Source organism: Amblyraja radiata, chromosome 6 (genome assembly GCF_010909765.2).
Source record: "Amblyraja radiata isolate CabotCenter1 chromosome 6, sAmbRad1.1.pri, whole genome shotgun sequence".
NCBI lineage: Eukaryota > Metazoa > Chordata > Chondrichthyes > Rajiformes > Rajidae > Amblyraja > Amblyraja radiata.
In genome coordinates, this window is record NC_045961.1 from 50,491,585 (window position 1) to 50,511,888 (window position 20,304).

At 42.5% G+C, this 20,304-nt stretch overlaps 1 protein-coding gene across 1 annotated transcript in view; it reads left to right on the forward strand.

Annotated features, from left to right (window-relative positions):
- The first annotated feature begins 836 nt into the window (after window positions 1-836).
- Window positions 837-20,304, forward strand: part of tnfrsf19 (TNF receptor superfamily member 19) — a 74,123-nt gene continuing 54,655 nt past the window's right edge. Inside the window, exons 1-3 of the mRNA XM_033022763.1 lie at window positions 837-1,081; window positions 7,979-8,098; window positions 13,303-13,413. Of these exons, the coding sequence (XP_032878654.1) occupies window positions 7,991-8,098; window positions 13,303-13,413 (219 nt within the window). The 5' untranslated portion in view covers window positions 837-1,081; window positions 7,979-7,990. The remainder of the gene's footprint in view (window positions 1,082-7,978; window positions 8,099-13,302; window positions 13,414-20,304) is intronic.

A 20,304-nucleotide genomic window follows, 5' to 3' on the forward strand; every position in this document is an offset into this window, starting at 1 on the left:
TGGGAAGATGTGACTAGTGGTGGGACCCATTGGAAGTGGTGAAAATGTCAGAGGATTATGTGCTGTATGCGACGGATGATGGGGTGAAAGGTGAGAACTAGGGGGACTGTCCCTGTTGCTGCTGGGGGGAGGGGGAGCAAGAACGGAACTGCGGGATACCGAGCAGATCCCTGTGAGGGCCTCATCTATGATGGAAGTGGGGAACCCCCTTTCCCTGATGAATGAGGACATCTCAGATGTCCAGGTGTGGAACATCTCATTTTGTGTGTAGATGTGGAGTAGACGGAGGAATTGGGAGTGGTCTGTAGTCTTTGCAGGAAGCAGGGTGGGAAGAAGTGTAGTCCAGATAGCTGTGGGAGGCAGTGGGTTTGCAATAGATGTCAGTTGATAGTCTGTCTCCTGTGATGGAGACGGTGAGATCAAGAAAGGGGAGGGAAATGTTGGAGATGGTCTGATTGAATTTGAGAGCAGGGTGAAAATTGGTGGAGGTTAATGTAATCCATGAGTTCTGCATGGGTGCAGGAGGTATCCCCAATGAAGTCATCAATGTTACGGAGATTGTGTTCGGGGATAGGACCAGTGTGCGCCTTGTGCCTAAATAGTTTTGGCAGTCGTGTATCATAATTGTAGTTGCACCCAGAGATTTATTGAATCAACAGGACGCATATATTGATGGTAAAGGAGTAATCGCCTCTAGCTGTGCCCGCGCGTATCTTTGCCAGGATTACGTTAATGTAACCAGGCATGTGCTTCAAGGCAGTCTGAAGAAGGATTAAAGTTTTGTTCTATACTATTACCAACTTTCCCCAGGGTGCCTCATTCCCAGCCAATCCGCTCGGCAGTCTGAAGTTTAGATGATGTCATGGGTTTTGAAGAGGGAGATGAAAGGGATTGACTCTAACCCCCGGCGCAGCGAAGAACTTCACACAGTCTGGCACTGCACGCCCAGGCGATCAGACGCAGATAAAAGATCACGCCGCGGAGGCAAGTCGGGCCACTTTTCGTTTTAGACTGCTTTGGGATCCAAGGAAAGCAATCGGCTCCCGGAAAAAAAAGAAGTAAAGTCAAGGGTGTTTTGGAGGTAAGAGATTGCATTAGAAGAGTGCGGTCGAGTGCTGCTGAACCTGTAGAAATGTACGCGGTTGGACACACACACACACGGATGGCCGGTCGGCTGCTTTGAAGTGACCGCTCGCAGTGAGTGGGTGATCCCGGCATGAAGATTGGAGGGAGGGAGGGGGGAGGGAGGCGGGAATAGTTACACAGCTAAAGCAAAATAAAAAATCAAGGGGGTAAAAAAAGATGAGGGGGGGCGGGGGTTTCAAAAGGTGGAAGGAAATAAGAGGTGGGTTTAATAATCTAGGATAGTTTCTGCTCTCTCTACCTTTCGTCTGCGATCGATTGTGGACTTTGGCGACCAGAAACAAAACAAAACACTGTCTGCACACACGGGGGGGGGGGGGGGGATACTACAGAGTGTGGCTGCTTGGGGCAGTCACCCCGACTGGTGGATTAAGCCGATCACACTCGCCACTCGACAAACTCAACTCGCCCCTCGCCGGCTGGATTCGGTATCAGGATCCCACTTGGTCGCTCCAGAATCACCCGCATGCCTCAACCTCGATTTTGTATCCCCTCCGTAAAAAAAAAACACCCCTCACCTCGTCGCTACCGGACAACACGCTTTGCCCTCAAGATGGGCTTCGGATAAACCGGACTGCAGCTGGTGCGACCAAGCGGGTGAATGTGTGGCCCGGGCCCGGGCGACCGAGCGGGTGGATGGACGTGTGGCCCGGGCGACCGAGCGGGTGGATGGACGTGTGGCCCGGGCGACCGAGCGGGTGAATCGGGCGCTGACCCAGTCCCGCTGCCGCTCCACCGTCCGCTGCAAAGATCATAGAGCGGATAATCTTTGGTCCTCAGGACGCTGCTTCCTCCAGCCCCGGCTCTCTGAGCCCACACAGCTGTCATTGCCACAGACAGCAGCAAACACAACCCCCGCTCACTCCAACACGGGGCTTTACCGCACAAACTCCTGTAGCCCACCTCGGAGGGCGAGGACACACGCGAAATCACCATCAGAGGCAGAATTTATTGGGAAATTCCACAACCACTACTGCCCAGTAAAGAGAAAGTATTTATGTCCGAAGTTCACGAGTGATCTGAGGAGAATTAGGCCATTCGGCCCGTCATGTCTACTCGCCATTCAATCATGGCTGATCTATCTTTCCCTCTCAACCCCATTCTCCTGCCTTCTCCCCATAACCCTTGACACCCTTACTAATCAAGAACCTATCAATCTCCACCTTAAAAACATCGACTTGGCCTCCACAGCCTTCTATGGGCAGATTCACCACCCACTGACTAAAGAAATTCCTCCGCATCTCCATTCTATAGGTACGTCCTTTTATTCTGAGGCTATGGCCTCTGATCCTAGCCTCTCCCACTAGTTCAGGGGTTCCCAACCGTTTTCGTCCAGTTACCCCTGGCAACTTTAATAGCACATAACAATGTTATTTCACTTAAGGGCCTGTCCCACTTTCACGAGTTATTCACAAATTCTCCCTAGTTTTTCCCTTGATTCAAGCTCGCAGAATGTTGGTAACAAGTCCGTAGGAGTTTGTAGATATACCGTAGCAGCCCGTTGTGCTAACCGTAACCAATCAAAAAATGGTTGGGATGAAATAAATTGCAACTTTTTACTCGTAAGGTGGGCATCGAAATAGTCGTGGGAATTCGTAGACATACTCGTAGGAGTTCGTGAACATAGTCGTGGAAGGTCGTAGGGGTTCGTAGATTACCACGATCTTGATTTTTGTTTTTAGGTCCTTTAAACTCGGCAAAGGTTTTGAATTAAGTCGTGAAAGTGGGACAGGCCCTTTATTTATGAGCAACTAATGATGAACAGATACCAGTATACCAGAACCAAACACAGTCAGTCAATGAGAAAAAATATCCAGAATCAACAAATTTACCCCCTGGTTAGGCGAAATCTACCCCCCCTGGGGGTAAATTTACCCCAGGTTGGGAACCCTTACACTAGTGGAAATATCCTCCACATCCACTCTATCCTTTTGTAACAAAGGCCAAGTTTTGCAATTAAAAAATATATTTTTCATTTTATTAAGGAATGAAGGTGAGATTAGTTATTAATTAATGTGATGTGTATAATATACTAGACTAAGTGGGACCCGTTGGGCTGGTCATCCAATGCAATATTCCACCTCTCCAGCAATTCTAATATTGGTGGCCAGTTGGGGGGGGGGGGGGGGGGGGCTTTCTGGAGCGCTAGTATGGGTGTTATGGGCTGAAGGGACTGGTTTCCAGAGGGCTAGTATGCAAATTGTGCGCCAAATGGATTCTTGGGCTGGCGTCTCTATCAATCAAGCCTGTTGTGCTGGCAACTCACTCACTCATGGCTGGTGGGCTGATAGTTCACTCACGGCTAATCCTTGAAATTCTATTTCAAGCAGGGTATAAGGCCACCAAATTCAAGTGCAGTTTCTTACCATTTCTAGCAGGGTGCAAGGCCACCAAATTCAAGTGCATTTCATACCATTTGAAGTAGGGTGCAAAGCCACTAAAGACAGCGAGTCGTAACCTCTCCCTCCTCCATCTTGCAGAGACGGAGCCACACCCACATTTCCGGGTTTTATAACCCCTCCCCCCCCCCCCCCCCCCCCACCGGAAAAGGCGTGGCTTTCATGGAGTGATTGACAGGAGAGAGATTCTCAACATTTAAAAAAAAAACTAATAACACTTTTATTTTTCATTGATGGGAAGAATTCTCTGCACGTGCTCAGCAGAGGGGGACTGAGTAAGATGGCCAAAAATCACAGCCGTATGTGGTAGCGTTTTATCTAAAATCAATATACAGTGCAAACAGGAAGTAAGTGCATTTACAGTAGTGCCTTTTAAGTTCAAGCCAAAGCACCCAAGCCACCATTTGCAGTAAGTAGTGCCTTTCAACTTCATGCCACCATTTGCAGTAAGTAGTGCCTTTCAACTTCATGCCACCATTTGCAGTAAGTGGTGTCTTTCAACTTCAAGCCATTGCATCCAAGCCACCATTTGCAGTAAGTGGTGTCTTTCAATTTCAAGCCACACCCAAGTCACCATTTGCAGTAAGTAGTGCCTTTCAACTTCAAACCAAAGCTCCCAAGCCACCACTTGCAGTAAGTAGTGCCTTTCAACTTCAAGCCAAAGCTCCCAAGCCACCATTTGCAGTAAGTAGTGCCTTTCAACCTCATGCCACCATTTGCAGTAAGTGGTGTCTTTCAACTTCAAGCCACACCCAAGCCATCATTTGCAGTAAGTGGTGTCTTTCAACTTCAAGCCACACCTAAGCCATCATTTGCAGTAAGTAGTGCCTTTCAACTTCAAAGCTCCCAAGCCACCATTTGCAGTAAGTGGTGTCTTTCAACTTCAAGCCACACTCAAGCCACCATTTGCAGTAAGTAATGCCTTTCAACAAAGCCATTGCACCCAAGTCACCATTTGCAGTAAGTACTGCCTTTCAACTGCAAACCAAAGCACCCAAGCCACCATTTGCAGTAAGTAGTGCTTTCAACTTCAAGCCAAAACACCCAAGCCACCATTTGCAGTAAGTAGTGCCTTTCAAATTCAAGCCACAATTTGCAGTAAGTAGTGCCTTTCAACTTCAGGCCAATGCACCCACGCTCCCCCATTTGCAGTAAGTAGTGCCTTTCAATTTCAAGACACACCCAAGCCAAGCCAACCAGGGGGGAGGGAGGGAGGAGAAGAGGGGAGGGGGGGGTGCTTTCTGGAGTGCTAGTATGAACCATTTTAGAACCAATAGACATTTTTTTTGCAAGCTTTAGAACCAATAGACATTTTTTTGCAAGCTTTAGAACGAATAGTCATTTTATTTGCAAGCTTTAGAACCAATAGACATTTTTTGCAAGCTTTGGAACCAATAGTCATTTTTTGCAAGCTTTAGAATCAATAGTCATTTTTTTGCAAGCTTTAGAACCAATAGACATTTTTTGCAAGCTTTAGAACCAATAGACATTTTTTTGCAAGGTTTAGAACCAATAGACATTTTTTTGCAAGCTTTAGAACCAATAGACATTTTTTGCAAGCTTTAGAACCAATAGACATTTTTTTGCAAGCTTTAGAACCAATAGACATTTTTTGCAAGCTTTAGAACCAATAGATATTTTTTGCAAGCTTTAGAACCAAGAGACATTTTTTTGCAAGCTTTAGAACAAATTTTGCAAGCTTAGAACCAATGGAATTTTTTTGCAAGCTTTAGAACCAATGGACATTTTTTTGCAAGCTTTAGAACCAATGGACATTTTTTTGCAAGCTTTAGAACCAATAGACATTTTTTTTGCAAGCTTTAGAACCAATAGACATTTTTTTTGCAAGCTTTAGAACCAATAGACATTTTTTTGCAAGCTTTAGAACCAATAGACATTTTTTTGCAAGCTTTAGAATCAATAGAGACACATTTTGCAAGCTTTAGAACCAATAGACATTTTTTGCAAGCTTTAGAACCAATAGACATTTTTTTGCAAGGTTTAGAACCAATAGACATTTTTTTGCAAGCTTTAGAACCAATAGACACATTCTGCAAGCATTTTAGAACCACTAAGGGCACTTACATTTGAGTAGACATGTGTTCAGTGTTATTCACAGCTCAGAGAAACGTGACCCTCTGCCTTCCTCCATCTTGAAGAGTGATTGAGGCACACCACTTCCTGGTTTTATATTCCCTCCCCCCTGCCGCCAGCGGGGGCAGCAGAGAGAATGGGGAATTTTGTAAAAACATTAATATCTCTGACATTTTTAATCGACGGGAAAAATCTTCGGCACACATGCGGCGGAGGGGGGCTCTGAGCGAGGTGGCCAAAAATGACGGCCGTAGGTGGCCGCGTTCTCTCGGAAATCGCAGCACAGATGGCAAAAACCGGTCAAGAACAGACTTTTAGTAATATATAGATATAGATAGATAGATAACTGGATTGCACACTTTTCAAAGTCTACAGAGAGATTTAGGCCAGTTGGAAGAGTAGGCTGAAAGATGGCAGATGGAGTTTAATGCTGATAAGTGTGAGGTGCTACATCTTGGCAGGACAAATCAAAATAGGACGTAAATGGTAGGGAATTGAGGAATGCAGTTGAACAGAGGGATCTAGGAATAACTGTGCACAGTTCCCTGAAGGTGGAATCTCATGTAGATAGGGTGGTAAAGAAAGCTTTTGGTGTGCTGGCCTTTTATAAATCAGAGCATTAAGTATAGAAGTTGGGATGTAATGTTAAAATTGTACAAGGCATTGGTGAGGCCAATTCTGGAGTATGGTGTTCAATTTTGGTCACCTAATTATAGGAAGGATGTCAACAAAATAGAGAGAGTACAGGGGAGATTTATTAGAATGTTGCCTGGGTTTCAGCAACTAAGTTACAGAGAAAGGTTGAACAAGTTAGGTCTTTATTCATTGGAGCGCAGAAGGTTAAGGGGGGACTTGATAGAGGTCTTTAAAATGATGAGAGGGATAGACAGAGTTGACGTGGATAAGCTTTTCCCACTGAGAATAGGGAAGATTCAAACAAGAGGACATGACTTGAGAATTAAGGGACAGAAGTTTAGGGGTAACATGAGGGGGAACTTCTTTACTCAGAGAGTGGTAGCTGTGTGGAATGAGCTTCCAGTGGAGGTGGTGGAGGCAGGTTCGATTTTATCATTTAAAAATAAATTGGATAGTTTTATGGACGGGAAAGGAATGGAGGGTTATGGTCTGAGTGCAGGTAGATGGAACTAGGGGAGAATACGTGTTCGGCACGGACTAGAAGGGCCGAGATGGCCTGTTTCCGTGCTGTAATTGTTATATGGTTAACCTAAAAGCTTCTCACTGTACCTCGCTACACACAACATTAATAATCAACTAAACTAAAACTAACCTCGTTTATTTAAAAGGAGCTAAATTTCACTCATAACTTGCAACACTGCAAACATCTGTAAACTTATTGGGAATACACAGCTACCTCTGAGAAAAGAGACGCTTGTATTTATGTCAAGGGTTTGCAACAAAAAGAAATGTTAAATCATTTTTTTAATAAGGAATGGGGGAGGTGTGGTTATTTATGATTTATTGTGATGTTGAATAATTACAGTTTTTCCACTGGCTGGATAGTACACAACAAAAAGCTTTTCACTGTACATTGGTACACGTGGCAAAAATAAAATATACTAAAACAGAACTAATTAAAAAAACGCTGAATTTCAACCACAGCTTTCAACAATTTCACTGTTCGCGCATGTAACAATAAAGGACCAACAATTAGAGAGAGGTCCTGAGCTATTATCTACCTCATTGGAGATCCTCAGACTGTCTTTGATCGACTTTACTGGACTTTATCTTGCACTAAACGTTATTTTCTTCATGTATCTGTACACAGTAGATGGCTTGATTGTAATCATGTATAGTCTTTCCACTGGCTGGTTAGCACACAACAATAAAGCTTTTCACTGTACCTTGGTACATGTGACACTAAACTAAATACTAAACATTGACCACCCCAGCCATCCATCTGAAACAGTGTCATTTATATCCAGTTTTAAATCACTCTCAACTCTATTTTCGTGCCGGTGGTAAGGATCTGCCCGAAGGCTCGTCCGATGGCATAACCAGGAGACGTCGGACGCAAGGAGCAAGAAGGGCGACTGGGGTAAAGCCTTCAACTCCTTGAAGGGCAGCTGCAGGAGGCATCCCCAGGACACATAGCTGGCTGGGCGAGGAAAGAAGTGGGATGTCGGTTCGCGGGAACTGCTTCAGTACATTGTGCACGTGTGTCGATAGGACTTTGGAATTGGCGCCAAAACATGGCGTTTGTAATATATGCAAAAGTAATATCAATGCAGTTGCATACGTGACAAATAAAGCACTATTGGAACTATTGGAAGGTTGGTGGTTTGTCTACTTCGGGTTTACTAAGAAATCTGTTTACTTTGCAGATCTGCAGTTTGATGGGAGAGCCAAGGCCGTTCTCAGTGAGAATACTTGAAGAGAGAGTAGGGATGAACCACAAACAAAAAGACACATTGCTACACCTGCTGATCGCTTTGTTTTGTCTGGTAAGGAGCTTTACCTTTGTACTAGTCCTTGAAAAAGTATTTGTAGTAAATTAAAGTGCGTCATTGCGGGAACTAATGCAAATATTATAAGACTCTGAAATTATGATTGTGCTATTTTGCCTTGGAGTGCATAGCGAGAGGGTTGCATTTTGCATTCAAATGTTTCCACAAAAGGTGCTCCATTGAGTTTAATGTAGCTGAGAACTCCCAGCAAGTAATGCAATTATTGTGATGTTGAACATTGCATAGTCTTCTCTGACTGGATAGCACGCAACAAAAAAGCTCTTCACTATACCTCAGTACACGTGACAATAATAAACTAAACTAAGCTTAAACGGAACTAATTTATTTAAAAGGATCTAGTTTCACTGTTTGTCCATTATCACGTCCTCCACAGCCAACAATGGACCATTGTGGGTTCTTTGGGCATTGATGCAGGCTCTAATTTGTTCTGTACCTTTTCACGCCTCTAGTTTCCCTCTCCTCTGACTCTCAGTATAAAGATGGGTCTTGATGCGAAACGTCGCCTATTCCTTTTCTCCAGAGATGCCGCCTGATCCGCTGAGTTTCTCCTGTATTTTGTGTCTATTTTTGGTGTAAACCAGCATCTGCAGTTACTTCCTAGACAATGCAAATTGCTGTCAGCTCTCTAAATCTCAGACAGCAAAAACACCAATGTTATAATAATTTTCAAAGGATTGACCTAAATAGTAGGCTGCATTTCTTTTGCCATGTACCATTATTTTACAAAATGTTCTTTCTAAATAATTGATTCAAACTACTTTTACACTTAACCCTGTAAATTGATAATTCATTGCACATGTTTTCAGGAAGGTCAAGGTAAAATTTACCTAATGTGAAAAATAAACTAATCTGGCAGATTTTGTAATTACAGATTTATGATAATCTTATCTCCTTATCAGAGAGTTGGATTTTAGTGACTTTGCTTCTCTAGTGGCTGACATGAACTGTTTGTGATTATGATGTTTGCCTTCAGTTAACGTTACCAGACAAATGTAATCAGCTAGGTTAAAGTATGAATTGAGTCTAATTTTAAAAATAGTTTAAGGGCTAAGTGTAATTTATAACTTTGTAAAAAGTATTTTGGACCCATTATTTGGAAAGAATATTTTAGAAAATGATTTATTCCCAATTTACCTAATGAAATGAAACAAAAGTCTGTTACACAGGATTAAATCATTTTCTAAAATATTATTTCCAAATAATTGGTCCAAAATACTTCTTACAAAGTTATAAATTACACTTAATACTTAAACTATTTCTCTAATTAGACTCAATTTTTATAAAATAGATTTTCTTTTTACTTCCTTTATAAAATCTCCATGATGCCTTTTGGGATTCTTGCTGTGCTTTTCACATCTTTATCCTCATTGGATCAGAAATCTCTATAATTAATATTTGACTGTAGTAGCAGTGTTGTAACTAACTGCACTAGATGGCAGTCTGACCCAAAAGTTAAATTAACAAAATTAAAAGTCTGACATTTCTCAAATAACTCAATTTGTACTTTAATTTAGCTGATTACATGGAATTACGACATAACCATGCTGTTAAATAATTACTCTATTTCACATCTCTATTCCCACCTTACTTTGTCTTTAAGCATTAACATGAAACTCTCCATTTTATCTCTTGTTCAAGTCAAGTGTTTAATTCTCATATGTACCGAAACAGAGCAATAACATTCTTAACGTGTAGGAAGGACCTGCAGTTGCTGGTTTATAAGATGCTGGAAGATGGACACAAATGCTGGAGTAACTCGGCGAGTCGGGCAGCATCTCTGGAAAAAGGGAATAGGTGATGTTTTGGGTCAGAACTCTTCTTCAGAGCCTGAAGAAGGGTTCCGACCTGACATGTCACCTATTCCTTTTCTGAAAAGTCAAAGTCAATTTTTATTCGTCACATGCACCCAAAGGTGCAGTGAAATTAATTTGCCAGCAGCGATACACTTAAAAAGAAGACACAATACACAATAAGATTTAAGACAAACATCCACCACAGCATTCTTGACTGTGGTGGAAGGCAACGGTGTTCAGGCAGTCCCCTCCCTTGTTCACTCGTGGTCGGGGCCAATCCAAGCAGTTAGGCCGCGAGAGAGGCAACATGGAAAAAGTCGCCTCTCCGTCGAGGAGGTGACCGGAAGCGGTTCCCCCCCCACCACCCCTAAACACACGACATACCGAGAGACACTAAAACAAACATTTGGTCAAACCAAAAAAAGTCAAAATAACGAACACGCTGCTGGCAGGGCAGCCGACTCGCAGCACACCCACCGACCAATGATGCTTCCTGACCTGCTGAGAAATTCCAGCAATTAAATTCATATTGCAACAGCATAAAAGCATGTAACACAATACACGGATTATACATACTAAACAAATTCAGTAATTTAATGGCACCAATACTAGTGCAAAAAATAAAGTCCTAGTGCAATCAAAGACAGTCCATGCTTCACAGTTGAGGTTAGTGTTGTGTATTGTTGAAGAGTCTGATGGTTGTTGTGAAGAAGCTATTCTTGAATTGGGTGGTCACGGTTTTCAGATTCCTATAACTTCTTCCGAATTGCTATTAACTTTCCTTGTTTAGTGACCGGACATTCTGAAGATGTGTCAATCATGGCATTTTTAATGCATGGTGGCTTGTGTTATTTTATATCTTGACAAATCCAGTGGTGGCTATGATGAATCCTTGTAGTACCAGTGTAATCTCTCTGCATATTGCAACAGCATAAAATGCCAAATGGCAACCCACTTCAATGCATATGTTTGTTTCCATGGATTAAATTAATGTCTTTGTTTATTTTTTCTCCTCCAATTAATTTTGGACCTTTTCAATTTTGAAAGGCTTTTACAATTTTGCTATTTGTTAATTCCTTTTATCTCCATCCAAATTTTAAGGGGGGAGGCGGACTAGTTTTATGTTAAGACACTGCTGTCTTTCTTTAGTCAAATACTCTCACAGCTGTTTTAAGATATCGGAATTAAATAAAACCAGAGGCAACCACGAATTACTGGAATAAAATGCAGGAATGTCTAATGGTCTCTAATAATAGGTTTGTGACTTAAGTTGGGGTCATTACATTAAACAAATGCTGGAAGTTCCAGAGGTAAAATGCCTTTTGTCAGAGAAGACTTTGATGTGGGAGACCACACTGTTTATACAGTGTTTATCTCCCCCTGCAAAGTCAAGCAGGTTTGACTCTTTCTCGGTCATGCTGCAATGCTTGATGTTAGGCCACGACAAGCACCAGCCCGTGACATCGAGCCATGCAAGTAGATGGGTCAGATCATAAAACATGGACAATTGCTGCCAGCCTTGCACTGTCCTGAGGGCACAGATCAAACAAGGACTCCCACTGATATGCAATAAGCTTTATCTGCTGTGGTAGTGCCAATATGAACCTGGGGCACAACAAATCTACCTCTAGAAATGATGCCACATCAGACTTCCACCAGAACTCAAAAGTGGAATACATGGATGTTGAAAATGTGAAAACTAAAAGGCTGAAACCACTTGGTCAGACAGATCTTCTGCAATGTTTATCTGGATGTGATTCCCCATATGTCAATTTGGCTTAAAGCAACAATGTATTTGATTTATCAACATCTTATTTTGTTGCTCTGCAAACACCCTAACACTGCAAACACCCTAACTACTTAAAAACATACTTAATTAGTCAAGGGAATTAAGAGTGTTTTATTGTCGTATGTCCCAAAATGGAACAATTACATTCTTACTTGCAGCAGCACAGCAGATATGTAAACAGGTTACTCTGTGAACACCATGATAGAGAACAGGAAAGAAGTTCAATATAATAAAAAAATAAACAAGCAATGATAGTAAGGTAAAAACAAAGCCCTCAAGTCCATGTATTTCGGAGTTAGTTGCAGTTTTAAATACTTGATGGGAAGAAGCTGCTCCTGAACCTGGACGTCACAGTTTTCAGGTTCCTATACCTTCTTCCCAATGGCAGGGGTGAAACAAGAGTGTGGCCAGGTTGGTGTGGTTCTCTGATGATGCTGGTTACTTTTTTTGAGGGATTAACTGGGATCGATGGAACTAAATTGTGCCTTTACATGCCAGAATACGAATTAAAAATCCAGCAACTCTCATATGAAAATGACTCCTTTACTGTTATCTTTACATTAAGTAATAGTTATTTTCTTCATTTTTAACCTTATTTACTTCAAATGATTTCAAGTGTTCAAGTGCATTTATTATCAGATAAAAGACCAGAACAATGAAATTCTTACTTGCTGCAGCTTTATGGCCACATTAAATACAACAACGCAACAAGTGAAAATGCAATAAATGATCAGATATTCTAGATAAAGCATGAGTATTGTAGTGGTGCAGCGGTTCTCTGATGCCTCACAGCATCAGAGAACTGGGTTCAATCCTGAGCTTGGGTGCTGTCTGTGTGGAGTTTTCACATTCTCCCTGTGACCATGTGGGTTTCTACTAGGTACTCTGGTATCCTCCCACATCCTAAAGGCATGCAGGTTAGGTTAATCGGCCTCTGTTCTGTAAATAACCCATAGTGTGAAGGGAGTGGATCAGAAAGTGGAATAATATAGAAAAGGACACAAAGTGCTGGAGTAACTTAGCAGGACAGGCAGCATATTTGGATTTTAGAGATGCAACACAGAGACAGGCCCTTCAGCCCACCAAAGCCGCGCTGACCAGTGATCACTCGTATGCTAACACTATCCTACACACTAGAGACAATTTACAATTTTTGCTGAAGCCAATTAACCTACAAACCTGTACGTCTTTGGTGTGTGGGATGAAACTAGAGCACCCGGAGAAAACCCACATGGCCACATGGAGAACATACAAACTCCATACAGACAGCACCCGTAGTCAGGATCGAACTCGGGTCTGGCGCTATAAGGCAGCAACTCTACCGCTGCGCCACTGTGCTGCCCACTCTGAAGAACAGAGATAAAGAACTATTATGAATGGATGGTTGGCGTGGTCTCAATGGGCCGAAGGGCCTGTTTCCAAGTCTAAATGTAAAACGATACCAGACCATGATAGTGCCAGCCAAACTACTTGGTGCAACTTTAGTAATCCATAGTATTACGACTCATCAACATTACACTCTTCAAACTTAAATGAAAGATGAAACACTCTTTGAACTGAACTGGGTTTGATCAGTTAACCTTATCTGTTTACATTAGGCGCTGGGAGCTGCAGGCGAAACAGGAGACTGCCAGGAGCAAGAGTACAGAGACAAGGCTGGGAACTGTGCAGCCTGCAAACAGTGTGGTCCAGGACAAGAACTCTCAAAGGTATGAGGGGCCGACTGACTTATTTGTCCACTTTGATTTGCATCTTCCTCAATCTTTAGAATGAATCAACGATCAGATTCATTCCGACCAGATCAAGTTCATTGCAGTTTGAATCTGCATTACATTCACTTCCCAGCAATGTTTTCAGTGAATGAAATGGTAAATTAGCACTGATAGAACATCAAAATAAAATGCAGGGAGCCACAAGTATAGTGGAGATTTAATGCTTTGTGCCGTGGGTACATTTGAAATTACTAATCTAAATCTTCATGGGCGGCACAGTGGCCCTGTGGTAGAATTGCTGCATATGACACTGCCAGAGACCTGGGTTCGAACCGGACTACGAGTGCCGTCTGTTCGGTGTTTGTACATTCTCTGTGTGATTGAGTGGGTTTTCCCCGGGTGCTCCAGTTTCCACCCACACTCCAAAGACATACAGGTTTGTAGTTTAATTGGCTTTGGTAAAAATTGTAAATTTTCCCGAGTGTGTAGGATAAATGTTAGTGTATGGGGATCGTTGGTTGGTGCAGAGTCGGTGGGCCGAAGGTGTTAGTTTCCGCGCTATATCTCTAAAAACTAAAGCTAAATCAGTCTCTGCCTCAGACTTGAAAAGAGAGTGAATTCAAGTCACTTGGATTTATTTATGGGCCCCGGCATATAAAAGGGAAATGGTTCAGAGATCACAAGGAAATACAAAAAGATCAGATCTGGGCCCTGCTGTGCTCATTGTTGTCAAAGTGAAATCACATACTGGAGAGCTTGAGTCAGTGTAATTGTTGCAAAGACTGTTTTTGCACTGAGCACCCACACTCAAGACAGAATAACCTAACATTTGTACTGAACTATGCCACGTTGTGAATACATTTAGAGGTTGTAGAAACAATTTTGTGACTATTGTCAAGAGTCTCGAGTGTTCTTACTTAAAACAGCATATTTGGTCTGTGAACACAGTACTCAATAGATAACATAATAAACAAAAATAAAATTAAAGATAAAATAAACAATATTAGAGCAAAAAAAAACAAAATTCGAAGTCCCTAGTGTAACCAAGACAGTTCATTGGTGCTTTATTGTCACATGTGCGAAGTGCAAACGCACAGTGAAATTATTTTCTTACAAACAGTTCATAGTTGGTGTTTGTCGTGTTCAATAGCTTGATGGCTGTTGGGAAGAAGCAGTTGATAAAAAAAATAATTTTCCTTTAAATTTGTGTTCTCTTCTGACCCGTCAAGCAGTTTGATAAAGTGTGTTCAGTTATGATTTCAAACTGCATGCAGCAGAGAGGATTTGTTGATGAGAATGTATGCAGAACTGAAGGTATGGATCTGGCATCCTATTGCAGGAATTTGGGGATTGGCCTGACTTAGATCTTCTGGGGTCTCTGCCAATTCCAATTGGAAGTTCAACGTGATGTGTAACAGAAATGACTCCAGTTTCACTGTAGAAATGAAGCTATTGGCCAGAGATTATTATAAGGAGCCTTTTCCGGTTAAAGGGATATTAAAACACACTGCTCTTTATAAGAGTAGATCATTGGATTTGTTAACTTTTTATGGTCAGAAAGTGCTAAGTTCTCAAAGTTACTTTAAAAGAAAGACACACAGTTCTGGAGTAGCTCAGCGGGTCAGGCAGCATCTCTGGAGAAAAAGGATAGGTGATGCAGGAAGATTGTTCCCGATGTTGGGGAAGTCCAGGACAAGGGGTCACAGTTTAAGGATAAAGGGGAAATCCTTTAGGACCGAGATGAGAAAAACATTTTTCACGCAGAGAGTGGTGAATCTCTGGAACTCCCTGCCGCAGAAGGTAGTTGAGGCCAGTTCATTGGCTATATTTAAGAGGGAGTTAGATGTGGCCCTTGTGGCTAAATGGATCAGGGGGTATGGAGAGAAGGCAGGTACAGGATACTGAGTTGGATGATCAGCCATGATCATATTGAATGGTGGTGCAGGCTCGAAGGGCCGAATGGCCTACTCCTGCACCTATTTTCTATGTTTTGGGTCAGGGCTCTTCTTCAGCCTTCCAAAGATGATGCCTGACCTGCTGAGATACTCTGGCATTTTATGTCTATCTTTGGTATGAACCAGCATCTACAGTTCATTTTTATATATTTGTTCTCAATTGAAACACAAGAAACTGCAGGCGCTAGAATATTGAGCCAAACACAAAAGTACTGGAGGAACTCAGCGGGTCAAGCAGCATCTTGGGAGGGGGGGGGGGGAATGATAGGCAACATTTCAGGTAAGGGTCTCGAACCAAAATATTGCCCCCTCCATTCCCACTCCTGGTGCTGCCTGAGTTCCTCCAGCACTATGTATTTTGCTATTTGTTCTAAATGCTGTGTCTGAAAAATAAGACTCCCTTCCCTCATTGATTAAAATTACATACATGGCAGCATTCACAATGCTGCTAGAATCTGCACTGGCCTAGTTGGGTGAAGGCATCATGGACTGTTCTGTAACATCCTCTCTCGCTGCTCCCCCTCTGTGACTTTTTTGCATATCTTTCATTCATTGTCTCAGATCTCTCTACATTATCGTCTATATCTCTTGTTTCCCTTTCCTGTGACTTTCAGTCTGAAGTAGGGTCATGACCCAAAACGTCACCATTCCTTGTCTCCAGAGATGCTGCCTGTCCCGCTGAGTTACTCCAGCTTTTTGTGTCTACCTATTGTTTACACATTATTTGTTCACAGCAGAAGACAGAGTGTTGAAGTATCTCAGCAGGTCAGGCAACGACTCAGGAGAACATGGATTGGTGAAATTGGATGGTCGCCTGAAGAAGGGTCCCGACCCGAGACGTCACCAATCTATGTTCTCCAGAGATGCTGCTTGACCCGCTGATTTACTCCAGCACATTGTCTTCTTTCGTGAGCCAGTATCTGCAGTTCCTTGTTTCTACATTAGTTCACGGCAGGGGTGCAGGAGGAAGTTCTTTGATTATTACACTTGTGATGAGGAGTGGATTCTACAGGAAGTGGGTTGTGTAAAAAAGGAGATTGTGAATTTATTGTGCTGTTCTCAGCTCTGCTGTGATCAATAGCCACCGCAGTGTGTTATTCACTGTTAGATATTACAGTCTGATCCTGACCTCGGGTGCTGTCTGTGTGGAGTTTGCACATTCTTCCTGAGACCACGTGGGTTTCATCCAGGTTCTCCGGTCTCCTCCCACATCCTAAAGGCGTGTGGATTTGTTAAAATTGTACAAGGCATTGGTGAGGCCAATTCTGAAGTATGGTGTACAATTTTGGTTGCCTAATTATAGGAAGCATGTCAACAAAATAGAGAGAGTACAGAGGAGATTTACTAGAATGTTGCCTGGGTTTCAGCAACTAAGTTACAGAGAAAGGTTGAACAAGTTAGGGCTTTATTCTTTGGAGCGCAGAAGGTTAAGGGGGGACTTGATAGAGGTCTTTAAAATGATGAGAGGGATAGACAGAGTTGACGTGGATAAGCTTTTCCCACTGAGAGTAGGGAAGATTCAAACAAGGGGACATGACTTGAGAATTAAGGGACAGAGGTTTAGGGGTAACATGAGGGGGAACTTCTTTACTCAGAGAGTGGTGGCTGTGTGGAATGAGCTTCCAGTGAAGGTGGTGGAGGCAGGTTAGTTTTTATCATTTAAAAATAAATTGGATAGTTATATGGACGGGAAAGGAATGGAGGGTTATGGTCTGAGCGCAGGTATATGGGACTAGGGGAGAATACGTGTTCGGCACGGACTAGAAGGGTCGAGATGGCCTGTTTCCGTGCTGTAATTGTTATATGGTTATATGATTTGTAGGCTGATTGGCAAATGTAAATCGTATGTAGGGAGTGGATGAGAAAGTGGGGTTATATCGAACTAGTGTGAATGGGTGATCGATGGTCTTATTTTCCCCCGAAAATTGTACCATCCTGAAGATAGACACATCATGGAGCAAGCATCACTGGAGAAAAGGAATAGGAGACGTTTTTTATTGAGACCCTTCTTCAGACTGATCTGCCCCCAGAAACCCTTCTGGCCAGAAGCAGCATTTCTTGTATTGTATCCATTGGCCACTTTTAATCACGCAGAACGATCCCCAAATTTATCACCGGGGGATGTCCCATTCCCACCTCTTTATGTTTGAAAGACAGCACAGTTCTCAATTTAACCTCAGTTTAGTTTAAAGATATAGCATGGAAATAGTCCCTTCAGCCCACCAAGTCCATTTTTACCAAGACAATTTCCATCAAGACAACTTTTACTGAAACCAGATCACCAGAAAACGAGTTCTATGTCTTACACTCGAGGGGCAATTTACAGAGGGCAATTAACCTACAAACCAGCACGTATTTGGAGTGTGGGAGGAAACCGGAGCACCCAGAGAAACCCCACAAGGTCACGAGAAGAACGTACAAACTCGGTACAGACAGCACGTGTATTCAGGATTGAACCCGGGTCTATGGCGCTGTAAGGCAGCAACTCTACTACTGCTTCACCGTGCTGCCCTCTGCTTAAATAAAAAATGTGCTGCTCAAAGCATGTCCAAAAATTTCCAACAATACTCAAATTGTTAATAAACAGGACCAAATGATCAAAAGTGACTTGCAATGGCTAAAATCCTGATTTAAACTACAGCCTGGTTAAAATTGATTAATGATTAGCATGAAAATGGAATTGTTCGTAGGGTGTGAAGAGAGAAGTGATTTAGAAGTCCTTTTGTTGGGAACTAGATTAAGTTGTTGTTTACTTTGTTAGACATTGATGACTATTTTGGCTTTGAGTTATCTTTAGTTCTGTCATCTTGTCCCTAGCCACATTAGAACTGCTTTACATGGTCATGCTAGAGAGTCAGGGACAATGGTGACTTTTTGTTAGCAGGAATGCCATGTCACCCATTGAAATTCGAGTGCTTGTTCTAATGCATATTGTGCCTTTGTGTTCGGCAAAGCCTTTGTTGTTCGTGGACCATTACAAATTTTGATCGTCGGCCCGAGAAATGAGGATCAAAATTACACACACGTTTAAGCATGGATAACCAAATTAATAATTTGTTGTTTATGGTCTTGTTGTCTTCCCTTTGGGTAGTTCTGCACTGCCCCGCACAACTGGTTTTCCCACCTTCATGCTATAAACCTTTATTTTGGAAAGATAAAGCTGTTAGGCTTAAGGCGTTCTGTGGGTTAGTTGTGAATCTCAGCCCCACACACAGCAGGAGTGCTAGGACTGGGCTGAGTGCCCCAGGCAAGGGAGTGGAAAATATCAGCCGCATTTACAATTCTCCATCACTCTAGATGATCCCTGCAGGAAATTGCACGTGTCTGTCAAGTGAAAACAAGCCTGATTCAATCGTGCAGTCTCTTCTGCAACTTTCTGGCACATTTGGGGCATTCGACGATCTGGCTCAAAACCTTGTGGTATAAAGCATTATAATATGGGCTGAACGTAACATAGTTTTACAAGAAAATACAGAGGACAAGATGCTTCACTAAAGATATTAACAGCAGGAAATGCTGGATGTACTCAGTAGGTTAGGTCGCATTTGTGGCAAGAGCAGAGAGACAGAATAAAAACGCAGGTCAAAGACCCTGGAGTACTGGATGGCACGGTGGTGCAGTGGTAGTATTGCTGCCTTGCAGCGCCAGAGAACCAGGTTTGATCCTGACTATGGGTACCGTCTGTATGAAATTGTATGGTCCTCCCGTGACTGCGTGGGTTTTCTCTGTGTGCCCAGGTTTCCTCCCATACTCCAAAAATATACAGGTTTGTAGGTTAACTGGCTTCAGTAACCATTGTAAATTGCCTCTAGTGTGTAGGATAGTATTACTCTACGGGGATCTCTGGTCTGCGCAGACTCGATGGGCCAAAGGGCCTGTTACCGTGCTGTATCCCTAAATTAAACTAAGCACTCCATGATTTTCAGTAAAGATATTGGCATTTAGAAGAAATCCTTTGCCTGTGATTACTCAGGAAATCAGAGCAAATACAGTTGTTCAATGATTCAATGGTTCTTTTACTGTCACGTGTACCAAGATACAGTGAAATACATTTTCAAGTCAAATCAAGAGTATATTATTCTCATATGTCCCGAAATGGAACAATGAAATTCTTACTTGCAGCAGCACCATAGATATGTAAACATAGTACTCTGTAAACACCATAATAAATACAAAAAAAGTTCAGTATATATATATAAAAAACAAACAAGAATGGGCAATGTTGGGCAAAATGTGCTGGAGTAACTCAGCAGGTCAGGGAGCATCTCTGGAGGGAATGGATAGGTTACATTTCAGGTCAGGATCCCTCTTCAGTCTGAAGACGATCCCGACACAAAACATCACAGATCCATTCCCACCAGAGATGCTGCCTGTCCTAACGGGCAGCATCTCTGGAGAGAAGGAATGGGTGACGTTTCGGGTCGAGACCCTTTTTCAGACGTCTCTACCTGAAAGGTCACCCATTCCTTCTCTTGAGAGATGCTGCCTGTCCCGCTGAGTTACTCCAGCTTTTTGTGTCTATCTTCGGTTTGAACCAGCATCTGCAGTTCCTTCTTACACATGCTGCCTGACCTACTGAGTTACTCCAGCACTTTGTGTCCTTTCTTGTAAACCAGCACCTGCAGATCCTTGTTTCTACCGCTTGGATTTTCTCTATATACCACACCAAAAAGCATTTAACTGGTTGTTTATGCTCACATGGGATATATGACACACTTGGTATCAAGGCTCACTGCACTGCAAAAGCAGTTTTTACATGAAACATTTTGAAAATATTTATATTTATACAAAAAATTAAAGTTCAGCACTTCTCATGGTACTGCTTAAAATCAAAGTATTACGTATTGTATTTGTGCACAGAGGTTAAAACAAACTGTAGTTTGCCTGTTTAGTTGAATTCCTTCGGACATGAACCTGCTTTTTGTTTGTGAAA